Genomic DNA, 22,817 nt, shown 5'->3' with positions numbered 1-22,817 from the left:
GCGCTTTAGTGCACAGCGCATACCGTTGGACAATAACATATATTGACATTAATTATTTAAAACAACCACCATTTACGTAATATACACGTATCAACATTTGGAAAGCGAAAACCTATGAATTACAAATGACCTATTATGATCTAAAAGTTGCCTTCTTATGAACTCGATATAATACCCGCCCGCCTAAGAGGACGGGAGAGACAAATGCAGCACTCTACTCAGTAAAAAAAAAAAAGTAAAGCCATGGGAGGCTGGTTGTGGATTTTCATTCATATTTATTAATACAAATCATTTTTGGCAATACGAAAACATTTGAGTGTTTGTTATACACGCCCTCTTTCATTTATCTTTACATTCATAACACTGACCAGCATCAACATTAGGTTATTCTCACACACCAGTAAAACCATTTTCCAGATGTCAAAGACAAACATTTTTTTGTGCAAAAATCTTAGAAAAGAATTTACATTGCAATGGCTTTGAAACTGATTTTAAAAGAAAAATATTGTAATTTTATGAAAATACTGAACATTTTAATACTATGGAATGTTCAAATAAACATGCAATAAAATGTGCTAATCATACAAAAATCCATAGTTATTTTTAAATCATATAAGATACAGATGAATGACCTCAAATAAAGTCAAAGAATGAGTACTGAATCCCACTGGCAATACTTCACAACCCAACAACGACATTCACAGTTTGATAATGCTTGACGCTGAGAGTGATCTTTTTTTTTTTGATGATTGTAATATTGTCCAACAAAACCACCATGCAGATGAGAAGTAGTTCCACAGGTTTGGTTTAAAAGATGGCAGCTTTAATACGAATACTGTACATCCCTGCATGAAAACGTATATAGCCTAACATCAAGTAAATGCAATTTGACAAATAAATAACATGCTCAAGCAATGTTTGACTTGTAGCACGAGATCAAGCAAACATTTTAAAAATACAAGATTGGAAAAAAGTACAAGAACGGTTAGTCATTTGGCAGACTCGAACTGTCCGCTGCCCAACCCGTCAGAGCCGCTGGCAGCACAGCAGGGAGCACACTGTTCGATCAGGGGCAGCAGCTTTCCTTGCTGATGGAGCTGTTTGGTGTCAGAGCCACCCCCGATGCAGTTTCCATTAATGAAGACTCTTGGCACCTAGACACAGTAAATCCAGTTATAACATTAGTTTTTAGAAAATAAATTAGGTTAAGTGCAGGTGTGCATACTTCCTTTTTTTGCTGCCATGACAAATACCTGTTCTCATTGTCATGACGTACAAAATAACTAAATTATCATTACATTTCATTTAGCTGATGCTTTTTTCCAAAGAGACTTACAGTAAGTGCATTTAAGCATGAGTACAAGAATCAAGATAGTACAATGCAAATGTTATTTATACTAAATGTATACGTTTGCTATCACTAAACACTATAGTCTCACAAATATGCAGCTTCATCTTAACTCAGATTCTGCTACTTTAAGTCAGGATAAATTCCTAACAAGTCAAATCATCTAAGTTTAACTTAAATGCAGAGCTGCCAAAACAAACAAGCTGCATTTTTCATTCCTGTTTAAATACACGCTGAAATAACAAACTGCAAAAGTTACTTCAAATTCAGATAACCCAAATCCCAATAGGAGGCTCGTACCGTTCTCGCACCGGTCAACTGAGCTAAGGCCTCTTGCACTTTCCTCCCATCGTTGTGCTCATCCAGTTCGATCACTTTGTAGGTCGCACCAATTTCATTGAACACATTCTTGGCCATTTTGCAATAAGGACATGTGGTCTTGGAAAATATCACGACACAGTTCTGCGACACCATCTCCTGAAAGGTCAGGCAAAGATAAGATTTAATTGAATAGCAGAAGAACACAGAAACAGACCTCAAATGAGTTACTAAGAAAAAGGTGACTTCTTTTAAATTAAGCATTCCCATGATTAATTAGTGAGAGAACTGCAGGTCCATTTCGTGACAGATTTCTGACTACCAGACTAGCAGAGAAACATCCAAACAAAAAGGTAACACTGGAATAAACTGAAAGAAGCTAAGAAATACAGTTGACTGCAAAGCTAAGGAATGCCGGTTATTTCTGATTTTAATGCCAAATGTATTAGATGCAAACCATTAAAAAAATAGGTTATAGAAAGATTCACAGCACAAGCCAACAGATCTGTAAACCTCCACTTACCTTAACATACTGAACACAAGATGTGCTGGACAGAGACGGGGAGGACGTGAAATTCCCCATTCTGAAAAAGACACAAAATCACAATATTGGAGCTTGCAGCATTTCAAGGTATTTGACGTACTCCTTGTACATCTGAATCCAACAAACACACTACCAGGACTGCCCCCCCCCCCCCCATAAAAAAAAGCAGGTTTGTGCAATAACCTCTGAAACGGGGAGATATCACAGGAAGAGACAAACTGGAGGCCAATAATTAGCATCAAAATAATGTCTAGTTGGAGGACAGCTGCTGGTCTGAAAATATCCATCTCCACCGTTATAGTCGACAATTGCGGATTTCACTACGCCTCAAATGTGTCAGTTTCTCTCTCTTTTACGACGCCTGGCATACAATTGCAGTCCGGTTTATGCGTTACAGGTAATCCGGGATTAGGAGTGCACATGCTCTTCACTGGCACGAGCAATTATCTTTGATTTGATGTTGATGCGTCAAGGCAAACCCCATAAAAAAGAAGCTATATCAAGACCACATACATGAATACCTTCTTTTAACGTGGTTATAAATGATTGATGGCATGTGACAACCTAATGGCAAATTATGTGCACTTGACTCGCCTCGCTGTACTTGATTCAGTTTAATATAAATGTGTGTGAAGTCCCTCCTACCGCAGGATAGGTGGAAGATAACAGAGCTAGCATGGCGTTAGCTAACCGCTAACGTCGACAAACACCGGCATGCACATGATTAATGTGACTTTGTTTTAATGAAATAATTAATTGTTATTGGATTGTATGCATGCCGAATTTGTCGGAAGACTCTATTGAACTGTAAAAGTGTAATTGCATGTGCAATTTCCCAAGACCACCTAGATTTAACAGCTATTAAATCTAGAAAGGTTGTTATGAAACGTGTTCACAGCAGCGTGGTTAACACCGCGTCAAAACACTCGGCAGTGAATGGATTAGCTTTACGTTGGCTTCGCTTTTTTTCGACCCCGGCAGCAATGCATTGGTAAGGTTAATGGCAACGGCACGTCTTTACTTGTCCGGGAGGTTAATTCATACAACTTCATACTACTCCGCTATCAGTTTTTGTCAAGCTAGCCAGAATGACCTTCGGCAGACGGTCCATGCCCCCCTCGGAAGACATCCTGCTCGAGCCCACATGGACAAAGAAAAAAATATGGCTAAAAAATAGTCGCGCTATTGGCCTGGATGAAACATGCGGTTAGTGTACACACAGTTCGGCGATCACACACCACCCCTATCTGTTACTGTACGCCTGCTTTTGCCCCCTGTTTACACTGTGGGAGAAGCCTACTAACCTCACGTGAACACCGGAAATAGTTGCCGACGCAAGCCGCAGTTTGAAGAGGCCACGCCCACAACGTCAACAACCCAACGTTAAGCAGTTTATTAGACCTTGAGTACACAGACTGAGATGCGTAAAGTATTGCATATTGTAGGTAGGTATCATTTATAGCTGGGCGTTTCTCTGTAAATTGATAGTCCCTATCTAAACTTAAATATGTTTAATTAAATATTAGTTCAATACAATTATTCTGTCTCTATTGATTGTAAAGTTATTAATTGTCTCTAGTGAAATATAGACATACTTAAATTAAGTGAGATTGTTTTAATGACACAGCATATTCAGTTAATGTATGTTAAATTAGACATATTCTACTTATACTTCAAATCCAAACACACACACTCACACTCATACTCACACTCACGCATTTGATATATATGTATGTATATGTATATATATATATATATATATATATATATATATATATATATATATATATGTATATACATATATATATATATATATATATATATGTATATACATATATATATATATATATATATATATATATGTATATACATATATATATATATATATATATATATATGTATATACATATATATATATATGTATATACATATATATATATACATATATATATATACACATATATATACATATATATATATATGTATATACATATATATACATATATATAATTCTTAATAATTGTATTGTATTCTTAAAATGTACTTTACATGGTAAAAACGGAAACAAAAATGCAATAACGATATAAACAAGGCAGATAGTTGACATTATAACAGTAAATTTTGCACCGACAGATCCAAGGTTGTGGGTTGCAGCGAGTCGGTGCAGGAGGTCAGAAAGGTATGAAGCGGCGAGGTTGGGAAGAGCTTTGTATGTAATGAGGAGAATATCAAATATATGTATTTGAAGTAAAGCATTTTATATTCTTGCTTGGCTTTTCTTTCTTTTTTTTCAAAGCCAAGAGAGAATATGTATTTAAAGTGCTTAAGTGAGAATGGATTTCCACAATCAAAGAGATCTGCAGTTTTGCCCTGGACTGGGTAATACCCGACACAAATCCTGAAACGTTATGAAAGCCAGGGGAGAATAATGGTCGGGTTCAAATACCGGCTCACAGAATAGATACACATGATAAAAGACAAATAGGATTGTTCCAACTGATCTCTACAACCTGGGTTATTTTAGTCAGGCTGGATGGAGCTTCAACATCAAGCTGGAGTCTCCATCTCCCTGGCTTCATTTAAAGAGGTAACACCTTTCCTTTCACATCAAGGGAAAGCACTTCCTTTTGGGAGAAGGCTTCATCCATCATCTTCATACAACTGAGTGTGTGAGTGTGTGTGTGTCTATGGGCTTGTTTGAGACTTAATTTAAAAAAGTTGGATTACGGTTCAGTTACAGGTTAGGATTAGGCTGGTAGTGGTTCTGGTCTCAGGGATATCCAGAGGACAGAGCGCAGTACCCTGGTGGGACGAGAGGAGGCAGACTGTTTACATCAATGATGGTCAGTGCTCCAAAATATAATCAAATGTGATGGACAATGTTGCCCTGATGTCCAATTATTTATATTAAGAGGTCAACTATATTGCCCAGATAAGTTTTTATAGATTCTGCTTTCATTTATCCTAATGCAAGTAAAAAAAACTAATGGACTGTATTGTTTGACATGTTTTTTTTTCTTCGTAACAAATGGGCTACAATTTTGTGTATGTGTATATGTGTGTGTTTGTGTGTGTGTGTGCATGTGTGTGTGTGTGAGAGAGAGAGAGAAAATTACTTTTTGGGGTGGAATTCGGTCTATACAGTGACCTCGCGGGGACATAATGCACATAAAACATTAGATTTTTAGTTGAACTGTAGTTTAGGTTAGGATGGCGAGGCTTAGTATTAGGCCGGTAGTGGTAATAATTTCGCTAAGTCTCCAGGAAATGAGTGTAAGTCTACGTTTGTCCCCAAAAGTAACGGGAAAACAACTGTGTGTGTGTTTGTAATGAACACTGAACCATCTTAGAAGCATCTATAGACCACACCAACATCACCTGTACCGGGGTTATCATCGTGCCTTCACCTAACACTGGTCATGGGGCAAGAGTAAAAATGAGTCCCACTGGCTCGCCGGATGTTTCCATGGCAACAGTAACCCCTCACTGACCTCTGAATAGAGTCTTATCATTAAATTCTGTGGTCCTGAAAAGAAAAAGAGACAAATCCTCCATTACTGGTCATTGTAGAGGCACATTGAGCTCATTCTGGCCCTGCATTATTTCTCTCTTCCAGCTGTAGAAAGACCCCCATGAGGCACACATGCTGATAGCCTAGCCCGCCACATACAATAACGACAGGCTAATAATCTTAAAAGTGACAAGAATTGTAAGAAAAATCCCATTTTGTGTAACATCTTGGGCACAGTCAGGAAAATGTGTGCGCTCCCCCTCATGTAAAACTCATTGGTAATGAGGCATGGGGAAAACATTTCAAGCTGCAATGAAATTCTGACACCTGGAACTGAAATTTATTGACAAATTGTTAGTGGACGTATTCGCACCACTGGCTGCCACAGAGCCATCTAATCTGTAATGCCGCTCTAACTGCTATACTGCCTCCTGATTTAGACGTACATATCCACGTATACAGAATTACCCAAACACATTTAATATGCCTTTGTGCAAATTGTTAATATGTGATATAGATAACACAGTTTGCTTTAATAGACAGCCATACATTAAGAATAGATTAGAGGATCAGGTCCGGACTATATCAGGAACTCTAATGTTATTCAGAAAAGGGACTCCGTGTCGTTCTGTGGATAATTCGTCTTTGCAAAAGACTGCGCAGCCATTAGTGTGATCTATATTACACATCTCATTGGCATCAGGACTCTGATGCTTCACTTTGACAAATTAGAGGCAGCACAGGGTGATTTTGTTGACATCGCTTCTTCTGGTTTAACATCTGTTTGTGAATGCAAATCACAATGCGTTCATGGACTATTTTTTCCCCCTGGTTCATGGACTGGAAACCTTCCCATCATGGCGATAGTACAAATAGACCCGTCACATTCATCAATTCACGCTCAGATCCTTCAAATCCTTCATCTTTTGGATTGTTAGAAAATGTACACAAACACCTGGAACATGTGGAGGGGATTGGGTGGAGGGGTCATGGTATTGCACTTGGTTGTCCTCATAAAAAGTGACCGAAACAATTACGTAAATCAGGAGAAAAGAGAGAGACACCCGAGCTGGCTCACCACAGCGTAAATTAGGCGTGAATGTCGGATTGAGAGGGGCAGGGGGGATTTGACAAGCACTTCTGAGGAGGCATACTGGCAGCTTTAATTAAACACACAAACACCTTTTTATGTGTGAAATGTGAGACTGATGATGAGTCAGACTTCTCCCCACTGTCTGGTACACTGTGCTCCTCCTCGGCATTCCTGTGGAGAAGAAAAAAAACATCATTGCCGATAATAGGTAGCTATCAAGTTGTTATATCTTGAAGACATGAATCGTTCCATTTCTGCCATCGAAAAACCTTTGAGGACAGAAAGTGGCGAGTCATAAGTTGCTTTCTTTCTCAGTCTCTTCGCACATGATTATATTTTCTGTGCAGTTCGCAGTTTCTGGAGGCCAAGCAATCTGATACCAAAAAAAAATTCTCAATTGTAGTCTCCATTGATTAAAGCATAGTTCTCTTATCCATAGCTTGATTGAGTGCTGTGGAGTTTCTGCTTAACTGGCAATTGGCAAAAGTGCATAATAACTCATTTTTAGTCAGTTCATCAATAAGCTAACACTAAAATCTATAGCACTTATCATGCGGATAAGTAAAGTGTGTGTCACTGTGATTTTTCACTCCATGTGAGTTTCAGTCAGGAATGGAGCTGAGCTTCAGCCAGGCTCGACAATTATTTATGTGTTGAGAAAACTGTCAGTCAGGCCTGGCTGCAGTCAGGAAGGCCTGGGCCAATTCCAAATCTGCTGAATGCCAAAGGGGTCAAGACTGTGCCAACACTCTGGCCAGAGAAAATCAGGACCTATGCAAAGCCATGAACTGCAAAAAAAACTGTACTGTCGTTTTCTCTTTTTTTTTCAAGAGTAAAATTACTATGCAGCTCTAGCATTTTCAATTTGAACAGAAGTTAACGGATACTGTAACAGAGAAAAGAAAGGCATGAAAATTCCCAGTACAAACACTGAATTAGCCCTCCTTTAAATCATTACCGTAATACAAGCCGCTCCTGCCATCGGTGGGTGTCCCCGCTGTAGTAAGCTAGCGCTGTTGCTAGCTCCCCGCTGCTGCTGCTGCTGCTGCTGCTGCTACTACTACTATTGCCCGCGTCCCTGCTTCGGGCGTCAAGCCGCGGCTGGTTTCGCTACCTTCGGTGGTTGTCGGGGAGCTAGCAGCAGCGCTAGCTGGCTACAGTGGGGAAACCCACTGAAGGTAGTAGCGGCTTGTAACCTGACTTTTACGGTAACATTCATGCTGATTCATGGGACTGCGCCACTTAGTACGCTCACTTGACAGTTTTGCCTACTTCTCTATGTGGCTGTACAAATAGATTTATTTGCTGTAATTCATCACTTTTATTATCTTATAATACATCCACAGACTGCTATGAAGCCTGGACTGCGGTGGATGTGCTAACGTCGCTCTTCCTAAAAAACTGACCATCGACAACCTCCTCTATACGTTATGCTCAGTGGTCTATTGTACATCTATTTTGGAGGGTATTGACATGAATACGAATTGAGATTGCTTTCAAAATCCAAAGTGCTGGATTTTGAAAGCTTCCATTTCTGTCAATTGTTTACTTTATTTATCCTCTGGCAAGCTGGAAAAAAAGTTAGATCCATTAAACTTTTAAACACCGACCCTCTTTTTCTGCTTGAAAATGACATACCCAAACTAAAATGGGTGTGTCTCTGCAACCAGTAGAGCTATTTGAATAATCTTGGAGTTAATAAACAAGTATAATGTTAAGTTTTGCTCAGATGTGGAAATCAGTCTATGTGTTACTGGTTAAAAAAAATTAACCTTTAAGCCATGAGCAGGCTGTGCTTTTGTCAGATGTACATTATTCTTCTATAGTGGCCAAAAATGTATTCATGCAGTTTTAAGAGGGTAAAAAATATATATTCCTTGAAATACCATGAAATATGTGACATTAATTATCAACTGATGAAGTCTCAAAATAGGCTAAAACTAACCTTAAATTACTTTTTTTTTAAAAACCCATCATGGTCAAAAAAAATAGAATTTAGGAATACATGAATTTCTCTTTTTAGTGTTTGCTGCCAGTGGTGGCATGTTTCCATTTATTAATTTACTGCTGCTAGTGATGAAAATAATAAAGTACCTTGACTTAAGTAGTGTAGTTTAAAAGGAAAATACTGTGTGCAAGTAAGAAAATAAATAATTGACTCAACTTTGAGTGATCTAGACTGCAAGTTATGGTCAAATAAACAGAAGTGCGTGACAAGTGACCAAGAACGAGTACAGGCCTCCACTCAGCCAAAAATACAGACTCCTTTGTTCCAATGACAGCGAGCGTACGGGGTCAGCCAGATAACATGAGATAACGCTGCCAGATTTCTTTCTGATTTGTTTGGTCTCTGGGAGCTTAATTCTGCATCAAAAAGAGCTTAAAAAAATCTGTGCATGGCAAATAACGGTTTTGATGGATCAGGCCGAGCTCAAGTGGATTGTTCTTTTTTTCTGGACTCTATTGTCGACAGCTTATCCAACCACTGCCCTCAAAAGGCAGAGCGGCCTTCTGGTGCAAAACAAAAGATACTATGGCAGCAATATATTTCTCAGACGGAACAATTTATAGGAGTATCACTATTAATCATCGCCATGGAAAGGAGGATTGCCTAACTCATCCGGAGCCCCCCATAGAAATGTAATTGTCCCACTGCCTAAAGTGCTTATACAGGCGAGCTACAGATGCATTCTGCCCGGTCTCGGGCTCGGCCCGACACTGGCATGGCAATAAGCTGTGTTGATTTAATATCCGTTTGCGGCATGCATTTTCCTGGACGTGTAATCAGTCCACAAGGTTCCGTGCGAGGCTGTCTCGAATCTCGTCGGCTGTACTGCTACCCCCCCACCTGCCCTCCCTTCCAACCCCTTCTCCTCCAGTGGACAATCACCAGCTCGCCAGCAGGACATGGCAGATCCAACAGCTATTCTTGATTACACTCATGACTCAGGATGTCGATTGGCTGTCAAGATGCAATTGCGCATGAACATTTGTTTTCTTTTTTTGAGTTCTCTTTGGTGCAAAGCATTGTCTTTGGACATTCGGTCCAAAAATGATTACACAGTATTGAAAAGCATGGAGAAAACATTACAGGACAGAGGGCTGTAGTTTTAAAACTGACATCAAGATGTTACATGGATCGAGACTGGCAGGATGTGTCTTGGCTCTCACAAGCCTGACACTTGCGTGTTTGTGTTGTGCATGTAATTTACATAGTTTTATTTTTTCACACTGCCACCATACTGACACATGACGAACAACTTAATATCCCAAGCGGCAGTTCAGGTTGTCTGATAAAGTTATATTGCAATTTTAAAAAATCTGATTATCTTTATTGTTTTGAAGTTCTTTTAAATCGATAAGTTGGAGCAAAACACAACTACTGCACGTGCTGATATATGAAGGAATCAAGGAGCAGATAGTTGTTATTGTTTCTACCATATATTAGTGGACATCTGCATTAAGTTGAACCTTTCTTAACTTTGCGATGCCCACTCAGCTTGAGTCTTTGAGTCACGATTATCAGTTTTCCCCAGGTTCCTATCACAGGGAATAGTGTTTTGTTGTTTGAGCATGAGTGTGAATGGGCCATTAAACTCTTGACAACCTGCCGTCCGCTCCTGACTCGTGACAATACCTGGAACAAAATGTTTTTTCGTAATCTTTACCTAAACTCATCTCCGATGGCATATCGGGTGACTCACTGCTCAAGAGCGCAGAGAGAAACCAGAGTGTTTTGAAGTCTTTGTGTGGAATCCTGCATGGCCGGCTATTTACCAGAGTCCAGTCAAAAAAAGAACTAGAGCGGAAATGACGAGGTCATTGAAAGAACATTATTGGCAGCCATTTTGATAATCATGGGAAGTCCATTTTCAAGAAGCTTTTGGGTTTTGTACTGTTGGTTAGAAAAAAAACCTGCAACACATTAAGATGACACTAATAGTGTCATTGTGATGGACATTATTGAAATGGTAACATGTTATTGATAATTTCTTTAAAAAGTTATCATTTGGGTAATTTTAATGAGGTATAATGAATGAATGAAAAGTACTTTATTAATCTCCAAGGAGAAATTTTTTGTCGTACTAGCAGCATCCCAATGCCGTAAACTAAGTTAAACACACAGATGATAAAATAAAATAAATAATAACAGGAACAGCGGGTAACAGATGTATGCATAAGTAAGAAATAAGTATAAACATATATATACACATACATGCAAGCAAGCGGAATGGATACATATATATATATATATACATACATCCGCACACATATACATACACACATACATACATATCTACATATGCATATATACACACATACATACATATACACATACACATACATATACATATATACAAACATATACATATACACATATACATATATACATACATACACATACACATACCTACACATACACACCCACCCGTGGCCCACACACATACATGTACACATATATACATACACACATATACATATCTATACACATATACACGCATACACATATACATACATACACATACATACACATATACATACATACATACACATACATACATATGCATGCATGCATGCATACATACATACATACATACATACATACATACATACATACATACATACACATACTCACATGTACACATACATATACACATACACATGTGCAAAACATACACAACAAGCAAAACACAGCAGTGTATTCGGAGGATAAATTAGTGTATTCAGTGTATTCAGTGTATTCAGAGGTTTGATTTAAATTAAATGTAAACTGAAATGTGCAAAAAGTGCAAAATGCAAAATATATGTATGCAGCATACATAACATATATACATCACAAAATGCAAAATATATGTATGCAGCATACATAACATAACATATATACATCAATATCTATATACATGTACAGTGTACAGTGTGACTTAGTCCACAGATCTGGACTCGAGGGATTTATTGTATAGCCTTATGGCCGAGGGTAGGAATGCCTTCCTGTAGCGGTCCTTGTGGCAGCGGAGCGTGATGAGTCTTTTTGAAAAAGTGCTCCGCTGACCCTGCAGGAGCTGGTGGAGAGGGTGGTCCGAGTTGTCTAATATGGACAATAGTTTCTTTAGTGTCCTCCCCTCCACCACCTGTTCCAAATGCTCCTGCTTGCAGCCGATGATGGAGCCGGCTTTCTTAACCAGCTTGTTAAGTCTGTTGGTGTCACCGGCTCCAATGCTGCTCCCCCAGCAGACAATGGCGAAGTACAAGACGCTGGCCACAACCGACTGATAGAACAACTCCAGCATCTTGCTGCACACGTTGAAGGATCGAAGCTTCCTCAGGAAAAAGAGTCGACTCATCCCCTTCTTGTAGACAGCGTTGATGTTGGCCTTCCAGTTCAGTCGGCTGTCGATGGAGACACCCAGGTACTTGTACTCCTCCACCATGTCCACGTCCTCTCCCAGGACGCTCAGAGGTCTCGGAGCTGTTGTCTTCCTCCTGAAGTCCACCACCATCTCTCTGGTCTTGCTCACGTTCAGAAGCAGGTGATTCTCACCGGCCCACTCCACAAAGTCACTCACCACTGCTCTGTACTCCTCCTCCTGTCCATCCTTAATACACCCGACCACTGCAGAGTCATCAGAATACTTCTGCAGATGGCATGACCCCGTGTTGTACTGGAAGTCATTGGTGTACAGGGTGAACAGGAAGGGAGACAGAACAGTTCCCTGTGGGGCTCCAACATCACTGACCACCGTTTCAGACAGCACACGGCCCATTCTGACAAACTGTGGTCTGCCTGTGAGGTAGTCAGTGATCCAGGAGATGGTGGACGAGTCTACCCCCACCCCCCGCAGCTTCTCACTCAGTAGCAATGGTTGAATGGTGTTAAATGCACTGGAGAAGTCAAAGAAAGTGACTCTCACAGAGACACCGGTTCCATCCAGGTGCGACAGAGCTCGTTGCAGCAGGTAGATGATGGCGTCATCCACTCCCACATGAGGCTGGTAAGCAAATTGCAGAGGGTCCAGCGACGATTTCACCTGCGGCCTGAGGTGGGCCAAGACCAGTCTCTCCAGCACCTTCATCACGTGGGAAGTGAGGGCAACTGGTCGGTAGTCCTTGAGGCCAGATGGCAACGACTTCTTTGGGACAGGGACCAGGCACGACGTCTTCCACAGCACCGGGACTTCCTCCTGCCTCAGGCTCAGGTTGAAGAGGTGCTGCAGGACACCAGACAGCTGGGTGGCGCAGGTCTTTATAATACTATAATAAAATGATAAGTTAACTTACAATAAGAGCAAACTTTCCTTTCGTTTCAAAGAAATGTATCTCAAGACAAAGTAGTCTGGAGAGAGTGCATCAGTTGAGTCAGATGAAGCTGATGAGTTTAATGTAGTGTCATTGTGACCAACTTAACCCGCCCTGTCCCTTCGAGACCTCTACTCAGGCTGACATTGGGTGGAGATGCGCGTCAATCAAGTCAGTTCACGCCCACAAAGACCTGACAAGAGGTCCAATCAGGCATGGTAAGTGAAAACACCTGTGTGGGTGGAGGCAGGGTGTTTCTCCCCTCAACCCTATGGCAGCTTTTTTGTTTGCTTTTGACCATTTTTTACAAACTTGCAGTACACAAACTCTGCAATCAAAACCTCACAAACCTTTTTCAAAATGCCATTTCTATTACAAAACACATCAATATATGTCTTGAAAACACAAAACAATCTTTTGTATACCATGTCAATTTTCTCACACAGGCTTCTGTGAAAGATTGTTCCAGTACAGTAAAGCTACTCACATTTCAGTGAACACACAAATGGAAAGCTTTCAGAATAAAAATATAGTTTGACTATTTTTCATTCCATTGCAAGTAAGCAAAACAAAAAAGTAGAATGGCAGTAATCAATAAAATGTTTTCTTTAAACTCAAGAAAATATATCATAGTGAAATAGTAGTGCAGTGCAATGGTTAACAACAAAATAAAAGTATTGTAAAGGATGGGGGATGGTTTTTGGATCCCGCCTTCTGGGTCTGGGCCACATCATAAGTGATGTCACATCTGGTCCCTTTCTTTACTCTCTCTCTCTCTCTCTCTCTCTCTCTCTCTCTCTCTCTCTCTCTCTCTCTCTCTCTCTCTTTCTCTCTCTCTCTCTCTCTCTCTCTCTCTCTCTTTCTGCCTCAATGTTTGCAAAGCTCTCACAAACTTGACGTGCTTACCTGTACCTGTCTGTTTGTAGTGCTAAAGCTTAAACTGATTGGTGCTTAATTAGTGTGTAATAGTTTTTGTGTGTTTGTTGCCAATTCCTGGTAAGTTTTGCATTTTGAATAGATGTGTTTTTTTTTTCCAATGAATGCAAGAGATTTGTGTCTAATGTAATAAACAGTGTGTTGTGCTGTAGGCAGAAAAAAAGGTTTATTTTGGGCATGGTTACAAAAGGTATAAGGTTTCAACGCTTACGATAAAAATGAAAAAAACTGTAAGAAAAGCATAAAACCTGCTGACAGTCTGCTTAATGTGAATTTATTTCATGTTAATGCTCTGACATTTTAAATGTCATCAGATTAATACAAATCGTAATCTAGTCACTTCTAAGACATAAAATAGATCAGGATAGATTAATCAACTCCAAGAAGATAATGCCTATGACTTATGAAAAAGCACGTTTAACTATTTGATTTTAGTCCGGATGCGAGCGTCCCAATGTTTCCTTCTGAATAGTACATGTGTGTACGGTTGGCGTCTTCATGTCTAAGTATTGCGAGGGATGCAGTAGACCTAAGGGCATGAGAAAATAAAGGTGAACGACTTATATGTTTGTAAATATGTTTTTCTTATTTTACAGAAGCCCACTAAGTTGTAATTTAGTAGAAAGAATCAAAGAAAATCAGAAACACGCGACCGGAATTCTATTTGTCGGGTTTAAATGAATCCTGCGCTGCTCTGCTGCCCATGTGTCATCTTTGGTTTTTAAAATGTCTCTGTTGAAAGATTGGACATGGCTCGTGTCAGCGGAGACGGGCGTTCTATTGATGGTGACATTTGTTTTAGGCAAGGTTACGACAAAGTGTCAAGTAAGTATTCTCTCGACTGCTGTCAACACGAATTGTTGTTTTTGTTGCTGTTGTCGAGAGGACGGGCGGAGGGACCGCTGGTGACACAAATTGGATTGGTGGCATGTCAGGTTAGTGTTTAGAAGTCGAAAAGGGACAGGTTCCAATTCTTATGGCTGTGTGTGTGTGTGTGTGTGTGTGTGTGTGTGTGTGTGTGTGTGTGGACTCTCCTTGTTATTCAGGATGGACTCTGGCCAGTGTGTGTTTCTGTGATAGGAGAGGCGGACACCGGTTGTTTCAGTGGCTCAAGGTGTCGGAAGAGATTTCACAGCTCCTTGAGCACAGTAATCCTGGAGCTCTTGATACAAGATGGCAAATAAAACGGCCCCCTGAACGATGCTGAAACACTTACTGAACCCTACTTCCACTGATCTGTATCGCTCGGCAACGTGAAGTGCTCTTGTCTACTACTACCCTACAAATGAGGTCAACAACATCTTGCTATATACGGAGTTACTTTGAATGCGTTCATTTGTTTTCATCAAACACTCATTCAAGCTGTGCGTTATGATGCTAATGCATTCGTAAAATGTGCACATTTGTGGATTAATTGTGTCAGTTATGTCTGATTGACATTTAAATCAGAGGCAGCGCAACCAGACTATTCATTATGACTATTTTAAAGTCTTGAGAGTTGAGCCATTAAACTCTATCAAAAAGCATTGCGTTTTTTCTTCACACTTGATTGATATTGCAATGGCACAATGTACAGAACAAGGTATGGATATATTATACAAATGCAAATGGCTCAGACATATTTGACAGATTAATTAAATCCTTATAAAAACACACACGCACATGTTAATTTGGCCTATAAAAAGAAAGTGAGAAGACCTGACACACGGTTGAGCCGTTTCCTGACTGCACTGTGTCAAACGGGAGAAGTCAGGTCTGTGTAATGCCGGTTTTAACCTGAAGAGGGCAGAGCAGCTTTGTTGTATTGCCCATTGTATTGTGACAAAGCCAGACAGTGAATACTCCAGCAAGGAAGATCCAATCAATTTAGAAGTGAAAAACTGTGTTTGAAGCCGAAACAACTGACACTGTAGTGTTATTAGTCTGTTTGTTCTTGCAGTCAACACACATTATCTTTTGGTTTAATTACCTGCCACATGCGTTTTTGAAATTCAACACCCGATTTGTGTTTGCAAAATAGGCACGGGCGGGACAAAAACACAATAAAATGGTTAAGTAGTGCACAGTAGTGCCACACATCAATGAGGAAATGTAGCATTTATCTCTAATAATCCTCGACCCCTGAGGCTCGGTAGGCCAAAGTAGATAAGTAAACAGCCTGTCGCTGCCACTGTTCCTGTGTGGGTGGCCTGCAGCAATCACAGATGACTTCCTGTTGGCTACGGGACCTGGCGATCCATCTTCGCCCAACTCTCCCTTCTTCCTTTTTCATTTCTCTCTCTTTCTCTTATCTTTTTTTTTTTTTTTTTTAAAAAGAATCCTGTATTATCAGCGGGCTTCAAAAAAAGCCCCGAAGCCAAGCGCCAGGTCTCTATGTGTCGCTTTATCTGGAGCAGGAATTACGTTGACCTTGTGGGCGTCTTAAACACTTTATCACGAGCACAATAATCTTCTTCGCGGGAAAGCGAATCAGCACGAAGAATTAAACGAGATGCGGGGCCGACGGGGGTCCGGTTTGGCGCCGTGGGGTTTCAGTGCTGCTGGCTGGAAGACGGAGACGGGGACAGCGAGCTTCCAGCACACTGAGCTTCATTGTCCTCAAGGAAGAAAACAACAACAACAACAACAAAAGTGCTCTTCATAACAGCAATTGAATCAATCCATAATTGCCACAGAGGAAGACACACATTAATAATGAATGTCTTCCATATGTAAGAAAGTGTTCTGTCATTATTATGCATATTATTTCTTCCTTTTGAAAAGAAAGTGTGACAGGGAATTCTTTCATGTTACCCGTGTTATTTTTACATGTGGTGTTGCTGATTTTCTTCAACAGGATTACAAGTGTTTGATCAGAATGAACGGACCGCGGTGTCTGTTCCTGGACTGGTGATTGACAGATTTCCTTTTTTTTTGTAATTCCCAATTTAAAAAGAAATAATAATAATTGTTCCAAGTCCTCTGTGATAAGCCCCCCTTTCACAATGCATCTGGGAGACGATTCTACAGGGTTCATACACATTTCGATGAATGGATTTCCATGACTTAAAACCAAATTTCAATGACCAAAGATTTTGTGAACTCCCGGTATACATGAAAATGTAGTATTCAAGTTGACAATGAAAATGAGCGTATGTATGCCCGCTTATCTTTATTTTTTTCAAGGACCATTTTCCAGGTTTTTCATGACCGTACGAACCCTTCTCTGCCGGTACTTCTTATATCTGCAGACACCATTTCTTGTTCTATCCCACGCCAGGTTTGCTGACTACATTCTCACTGCATTTTAAAGTTGTTGCAACTCTGTTTTTTTTCCCTTCACAGGTGGCACGGGCGAGATGATACGAGGAGACAGAATGTGCTGCATGAATGTCAAAGAGAAGCAATGACTGGATGTGCAGCATTTTGCCTGGAAGATGCGACGTGGAAAGACAAATATCGGAGACTACTGCTGAAACAATCAGTCAATTAATTGATTTGCCTGCAAGAGAAAAACAATCAATTTTTTAAATGAGAAAAATGTGTCTTCATCTCTCTCTCTCTTTTTTAAACGACTTCTCTTTTACCCGCCAAGAGCATCTCTGGTGTGTCGGGACGTCAGCAGCAGCACTGCTGTTAAGGTTTTTTCATCATTCTTTCAGAAAGTGAATCATGTGCAAGTTCCAACTAATCATTAGCATTCTTTAAACAATGAAACAAGGGCTGTGTGGACTTTATGCTCTCTGTGCCGTGGTTCAAAGAAATGCAGACGAAGGGGGAAACAGAGTTAAAATGTTTCCGTTACCGGTTTTCTCCAAGGTCTTTCCACAATAAGGTTAAATGGCACCTGCAGATGTCTTGGAGGGGTGAAACTTTGTATGTGATGGGCTCGCGCTGCCCATCAAGTACCCTGCTAATATCCCAATTTGTGCTGGGATGGTCTCAGCCCCTGTCTGATTAATAATAAAGTTTTGGCTATAATAACACATGTTATGTCAATAGTGTTACGACAAAGAGCGTTTGTGGAGGAAACAAGATTTCTCAAACAAAGGTTGATGTCCTTATCTCAAGTTTCTCTCTCCAGTGTGTGGGACCGAATGATCCAATTATGGTTTTAGGCATGTTATTCAATATTACGATGTACTGTACCTCGATGAAATAGTCCGAAATATTGTAATGATTCTCAACCTTACAGCTTCATGCCATTGCAATAATCATTACTTCAACAATCGTCCACAGCCGGAGGGTTATCGCTTTGATTTTGTGCCACCTTTCCGTTAAAAATGAAGTTGTTTTTAAATGGGCCTATTGTTCCTAGACTGGAAATACAAAGTGGACATAGTCACAGTGGCTTGGTTTTGTAGACTGCAGTTTTGGGGCAAAAAGTTAGAAATTTTAGCCGTCGCCATCTTTTTTTAATTTAGCAAACAAAGATAACACAAGAGGTTGGATTTAGTACAACCAAACGCTGAAAAAGTTTAAATATGTCGGTGACCAAACCGTTACAATTAACTTTCATGAAGTGGACAGACACTGAGAAAAGGTTGAAATTGTAAGAAACAAACACCACTGTGGTAGCAACCTGTCAATCACAAGGCAGCCACACCCTAGAGCATATATTGCTTTAATGTCCACTTTACTTTAAAAGAGATAATTATTTACTAAATGAGCTTCATGCTGAATTATGAAGATGTACAACCATGAACTTATGTTTACAATGTTTCCTGAGGTTATGAATTAAGTGAAAAGTGGGGTCTTTTTCTCATACACTTCTATAGTTTTGCAACCACAGGAGTCGCCCCCTGGTGGTCAGCATTCACACATTTGGCATAGACTTTTATAAAACCGCAAGAGTCACTCTGTGGCGGTCAATAGAGAGAATGTAGCTTTAACGCATGAAGTATAGACTTCGATAGAACTAGAGGAGTCACTCCCTGGTGGTCAGTAGAGAGAATGCGGCTTTAACTAATTAAGCATAATCTTCTATACAACCAGATGAGTCGCCCCTGGTGGTCAGTAGAGAGAATGCGGCTTTAACACATGAAGTGTCATCTTCTATACAACCAAAGGAGTCGCCCCCCTCCTCTGGTTGCCCAACACATAGACCGACTCGTTACTGTGCTATATTCAACGAGGTATTCAAGTTACGTTAACCAAAATGCCAGTTAGCCACTCCTCATTGTAAAATCTTTGTAGCGCCCTTTTAACAATCTACAGTGGTCCCTCGTTTATCGTGGGGGATACGTTCCAAAAATAACCCACGATAGACGAAATCCGCGAAGTAGTCAGCTTTATTTTTTTACCATTATTATACATGTTTTAAGGCCGTAAAACCCCTAACCTCACACTATTGTACACTTTTCTCAGACAGGCATTAACATTTTCTCACATTTCTGTCTTATTTAAACACGCTCAAAGTTTCGCGGATTTAAAAAAATAAGCTTGAACATGTTTAACAAATTTCATTTTAATGATCAATCTACGAGGTCCTGTGACCGCGCCTCTTTGTCCGGACGTATTCTGTCCTGTACAGGAGACACTGCCCGGAGGAGACTGATTGACAAGGTGTACAGTACAGCCCCTCAGCTGAATGAGAGCACAGAACACAATGTGCGTTCATACTGTACGCTGTACAAAATAAAAGAAACAAAAAAAAAGAAATCCGCAAAAAAGCGAGTCCACGAAAGGTGAACCGCATCATAGCGAGGGGCGACTCGTATTTGTTTTTCTTCTTTACAGTCACCACAAGCATATGTGGGTTACAACCAACAGTTCATACAGTACCAACAGCCATCCGCACAATCAGCAGCGAGCAGCAGTTTGAAATCGAGCATGAAAGCTTGCAGTGTGACAGCGTTGCCTTGCAGACATGGCCAAGCACAAATCCTTCTACATGCTGTTTCCTTTGATCCTTCCATCGGCATATTAGTGTGCGCCTCTGTGTGTGTATATTAGCTGTTTTCTCATCCACTATGCTGTCACTTTCCAATCCTCCGCTGCTCCTTTTTTTTCTTCTTTCTTCCAGCTGTCATTAATATTCTCTCTCTCGCTGCATAACTCAGGGGATCAATCACCAGTTGCCATGGAAACGGGGAAAAAAACACCCATGCAGGTGTATGCGTTCGCGTGACTCGTTCGCTTCGACGTTTGCGTGCTGGCTTGTGCACGCCGACTGTACCCGCTGGGGCCTCCGCCGGCGATGCTGCGTCTCTCCTGCACTGCCCTTGCAGCCGGAGTGGCTCTGACAGCTGTCTGAGTCGAGAAGCTCTCACCTGCCACACTCGGCTTCCTCTCAGCTCCGTGCAGAATAATGACCAAATTCAACAGAGGAAGTAAATACACACGGCGGTGTTAGGCTTTGTTTTGTTTCTTTCTAGTTGAAGGCACTTTGTGTGAAGGCTACTTATTGAAATATCTCCCAAAATGCAAGAAGGGTTTGTATAAGAGAAGCTGCACAGCGGAGGAGCAACATTTCGCCCTCCGTTAGTCCTACTTCCAGTGCAGAGAGTTTAGGAGAGTTTATGTTGAGAGGAAAAAAAAGCAGCTTGGAGGTACAGTGCTGGGAATAAGCCAAACCCTGTGTAGCCAAGTTGTTTGGATGAGAATGTAATCGAGTTTTTAGCAGAAAGATACATTTGATTCTCAGAGTATTCAGTGGTTTTGTCATTCTTTCCGTCTTTCAACCCGCTCTCCTCCCCTTGCCACGTCTTTTCACACCTTCACTTATCTCCACCCTCCCACTCGTCTGCTTGCTTTGTCACTTCCTGCTTCGTCTTTTACGCTCCTCCACTTCTCTTTCTGTCCTTCCCAGTACCTCAACTTCTCTTCCCCTCTCAACTTCTCCAGTGAATACTGATTCGATGTATTCATGGGAAGACAGACGGGATAATTAGAATAAACCAAGAATGATGTGGCCCCATTTTTTTTGCAAACAGACTTCATTATCTCTCCAGAGTGGGAATGGTGAACTGTAGTCACTGTTGTACATGACATGCAAACGTTAACCTTGTGATGGAAAGGTTGTTGTGCATGGTAATGAGAAGGAGTGCACAGTGATGAAAAAAGGAGACACAGACTGCATCATATTCATCGGGCCCCAGCATGTACCACACCAGCCCGAGTTCCAGGTAAATTCATCATGTTTTATAATTGCATGGAGTACCAGAGGAAGGTGGTCATCAAGGGGTCAAGTGGATGTCAGAGGAAGAAGAATGGTGGAAGAAATAGGAGACAAATACAAAGTGAGAATGTGGCTGAAAACAAAGTTGAAAAACAGCGAGTGAAATGGAACATCTGTAGCATGACTCAGCCAAATCTTTCGAAATCTGTGGGTCCATTATTAACTTTATTTGAGAAAATGAACCGAGTAAAGCATCTTGCTGGTAGATACATCAGAGATTAAAATTACATTAATTTTCTTCTTGATGCCTGTGGCTCAATGATAATTTATTCATCAGCTGCTGCATTTTTTTTTTGTTGAATTTTGTGTCCGACAGAGAACTGAAACAAGATGAATGAACATCCCACAACCTCCTCCCAAGATGCATGTATAAAAAAATATGACTAACATGACAAAAACAAAAGGAGATGTTTTTCTATTTTGCTTTTTGATGTTTTTTTGAAGCAATCTGGAACATTGCAAAACCCGACTGAGTTCGTAATACAAGTCAGAAGAGGAGGTTTGAGGAAAAGGATGGAAAATGGAAATAAATAAATTAAATAAAAAACACACAAAAAAAACTCCCTGACTGCAGACACAGGCTTTTGTTCCTTCAGACAAGCACGATTGATGCCCCCTTCCTCCAGAGGTAATAACGCTGAGACCAGGAAGCAGCCAAGCTTGAATTCTTCCATTGCTTCTGAAAGTTGTGCCTTTAGTGTAGCAGCAGCAGCTTGCAGTTGCACTTCATAAAATGTTACTGTGGATGCATAACCAGTGAAGGATGTACTGAATGAAGAGTCTTTGGAGGTTTAAACAGGCTGTTCTGCTTCACATCAAAATATTTCAAAAGTCTTAGCCAATGACCACAAAGTGTTGAGTGTGTTTTACTCAGACACTAAAAGTCTGTTATTCCTGCTAATCTTAACATGCCAAAGCTTTTCAACTTGTCTCTTAAGGGCGAAAAATGCTGCACTTAAAAATATATGAGAAAACAGTGCAAATGGACGAATCATGTGCCAATTGAGGTAAATAATTGCTCCTCATGATTTTTGACCTCTTTAGAGAATTTAAAGAATAAGTGCTTGTGTCTTTTAAGCACTACAGCACAGGACTCACAAGGTGGCAGATACAGACAACAATGTATACAAGGCTTTAATGCAATGGTACTCAACTGGTGGGTCGCGGACCTGTTTGTCACAGGCCTTTGCTTGGGAAAAAAAAAAGATTTTTCTTTTTTTTAAATGCTGTGATTTTATTTTGAAGGGACTTTTATGCAGCGCAGTGTCGTTTTGATCGCTGGCTCGTCCCTCCGTGTTTTCAGCAGCCTGTTCCAGGTTGGGTCAAACCAGGGGGATACCTGCCCCGGTGGGCCGACGGGGTTGGGAGCCGGCCCACTTCCATCACCAACTGGCCCTCCCTCAGACATCGCCGGCCCGACTACTTTCTGTGCTTAGACAGAATACGTTAAATTGACTCTAAAACTTAAACTCCAGAAATTACTGACTGACTGACTTTTATACTACTCCGAGCGATCTGTATTCACACTCATGGTTTCCATACCAATTATGCTACACTACTGATCGCCATCTGTATTCACACTCATGGTTTGGATGTTTCTTGCAGGTTTTCAAA

General features: G+C 40.6%; 1 protein-coding gene across 6 annotated transcripts; it reads right to left on the bottom strand.

Annotated features, from left to right (window-relative positions):
* Positions 1–255: 255 nt before the first annotated feature.
* On the bottom strand, positions 256–3,536 carry glrx2 (glutaredoxin 2). 6 transcript variants are annotated; one of them, XM_068589792.1, is made up of 4 exons: positions 3,515–3,536; positions 2,190–2,250; positions 1,649–1,825; positions 256–1,154 (listed from the first exon to the last, which is right to left on the bottom strand). In XM_068589792.1, the coding sequence occupies exons 2-4, from the start codon at positions 2,247–2,249 to the stop codon at positions 990–992; spliced, it is 402 nt and encodes a 133-aa protein (XP_068445893.1). In that variant the 5' UTR covers position 2,250; positions 3,515–3,536; the 3' UTR covers positions 256–989. The 6 variants fall into 6 exon arrangements, with proteins under 6 accessions (XP_068445893.1, XP_068445894.1, XP_068445889.1 ...); XM_068589793.1 differs by lacking the exon at positions 3,515–3,536 and adding an exon at positions 3,449–3,507; XM_068589788.1 differs by lacking the exon at positions 3,515–3,536 and adding an exon at positions 2,394–3,500.
* Positions 3,537–22,817: the final 19,281 nt, after the last annotated feature.

Source organism: Clinocottus analis, unplaced genomic scaffold (assembly GCF_023055335.1).
Source record: "Clinocottus analis isolate CAN_PGR_092001 unplaced genomic scaffold, fCliAna1.0.p SCAF_23, whole genome shotgun sequence".
Classification (NCBI taxonomy): Eukaryota; Metazoa; Chordata; class Actinopteri; order Perciformes; family Cottidae; genus Clinocottus; species Clinocottus analis.
The sequence above is the reverse complement of the archived record's forward strand: the minus strand, read 5'-3'. Positions and strand labels throughout refer to the sequence as shown.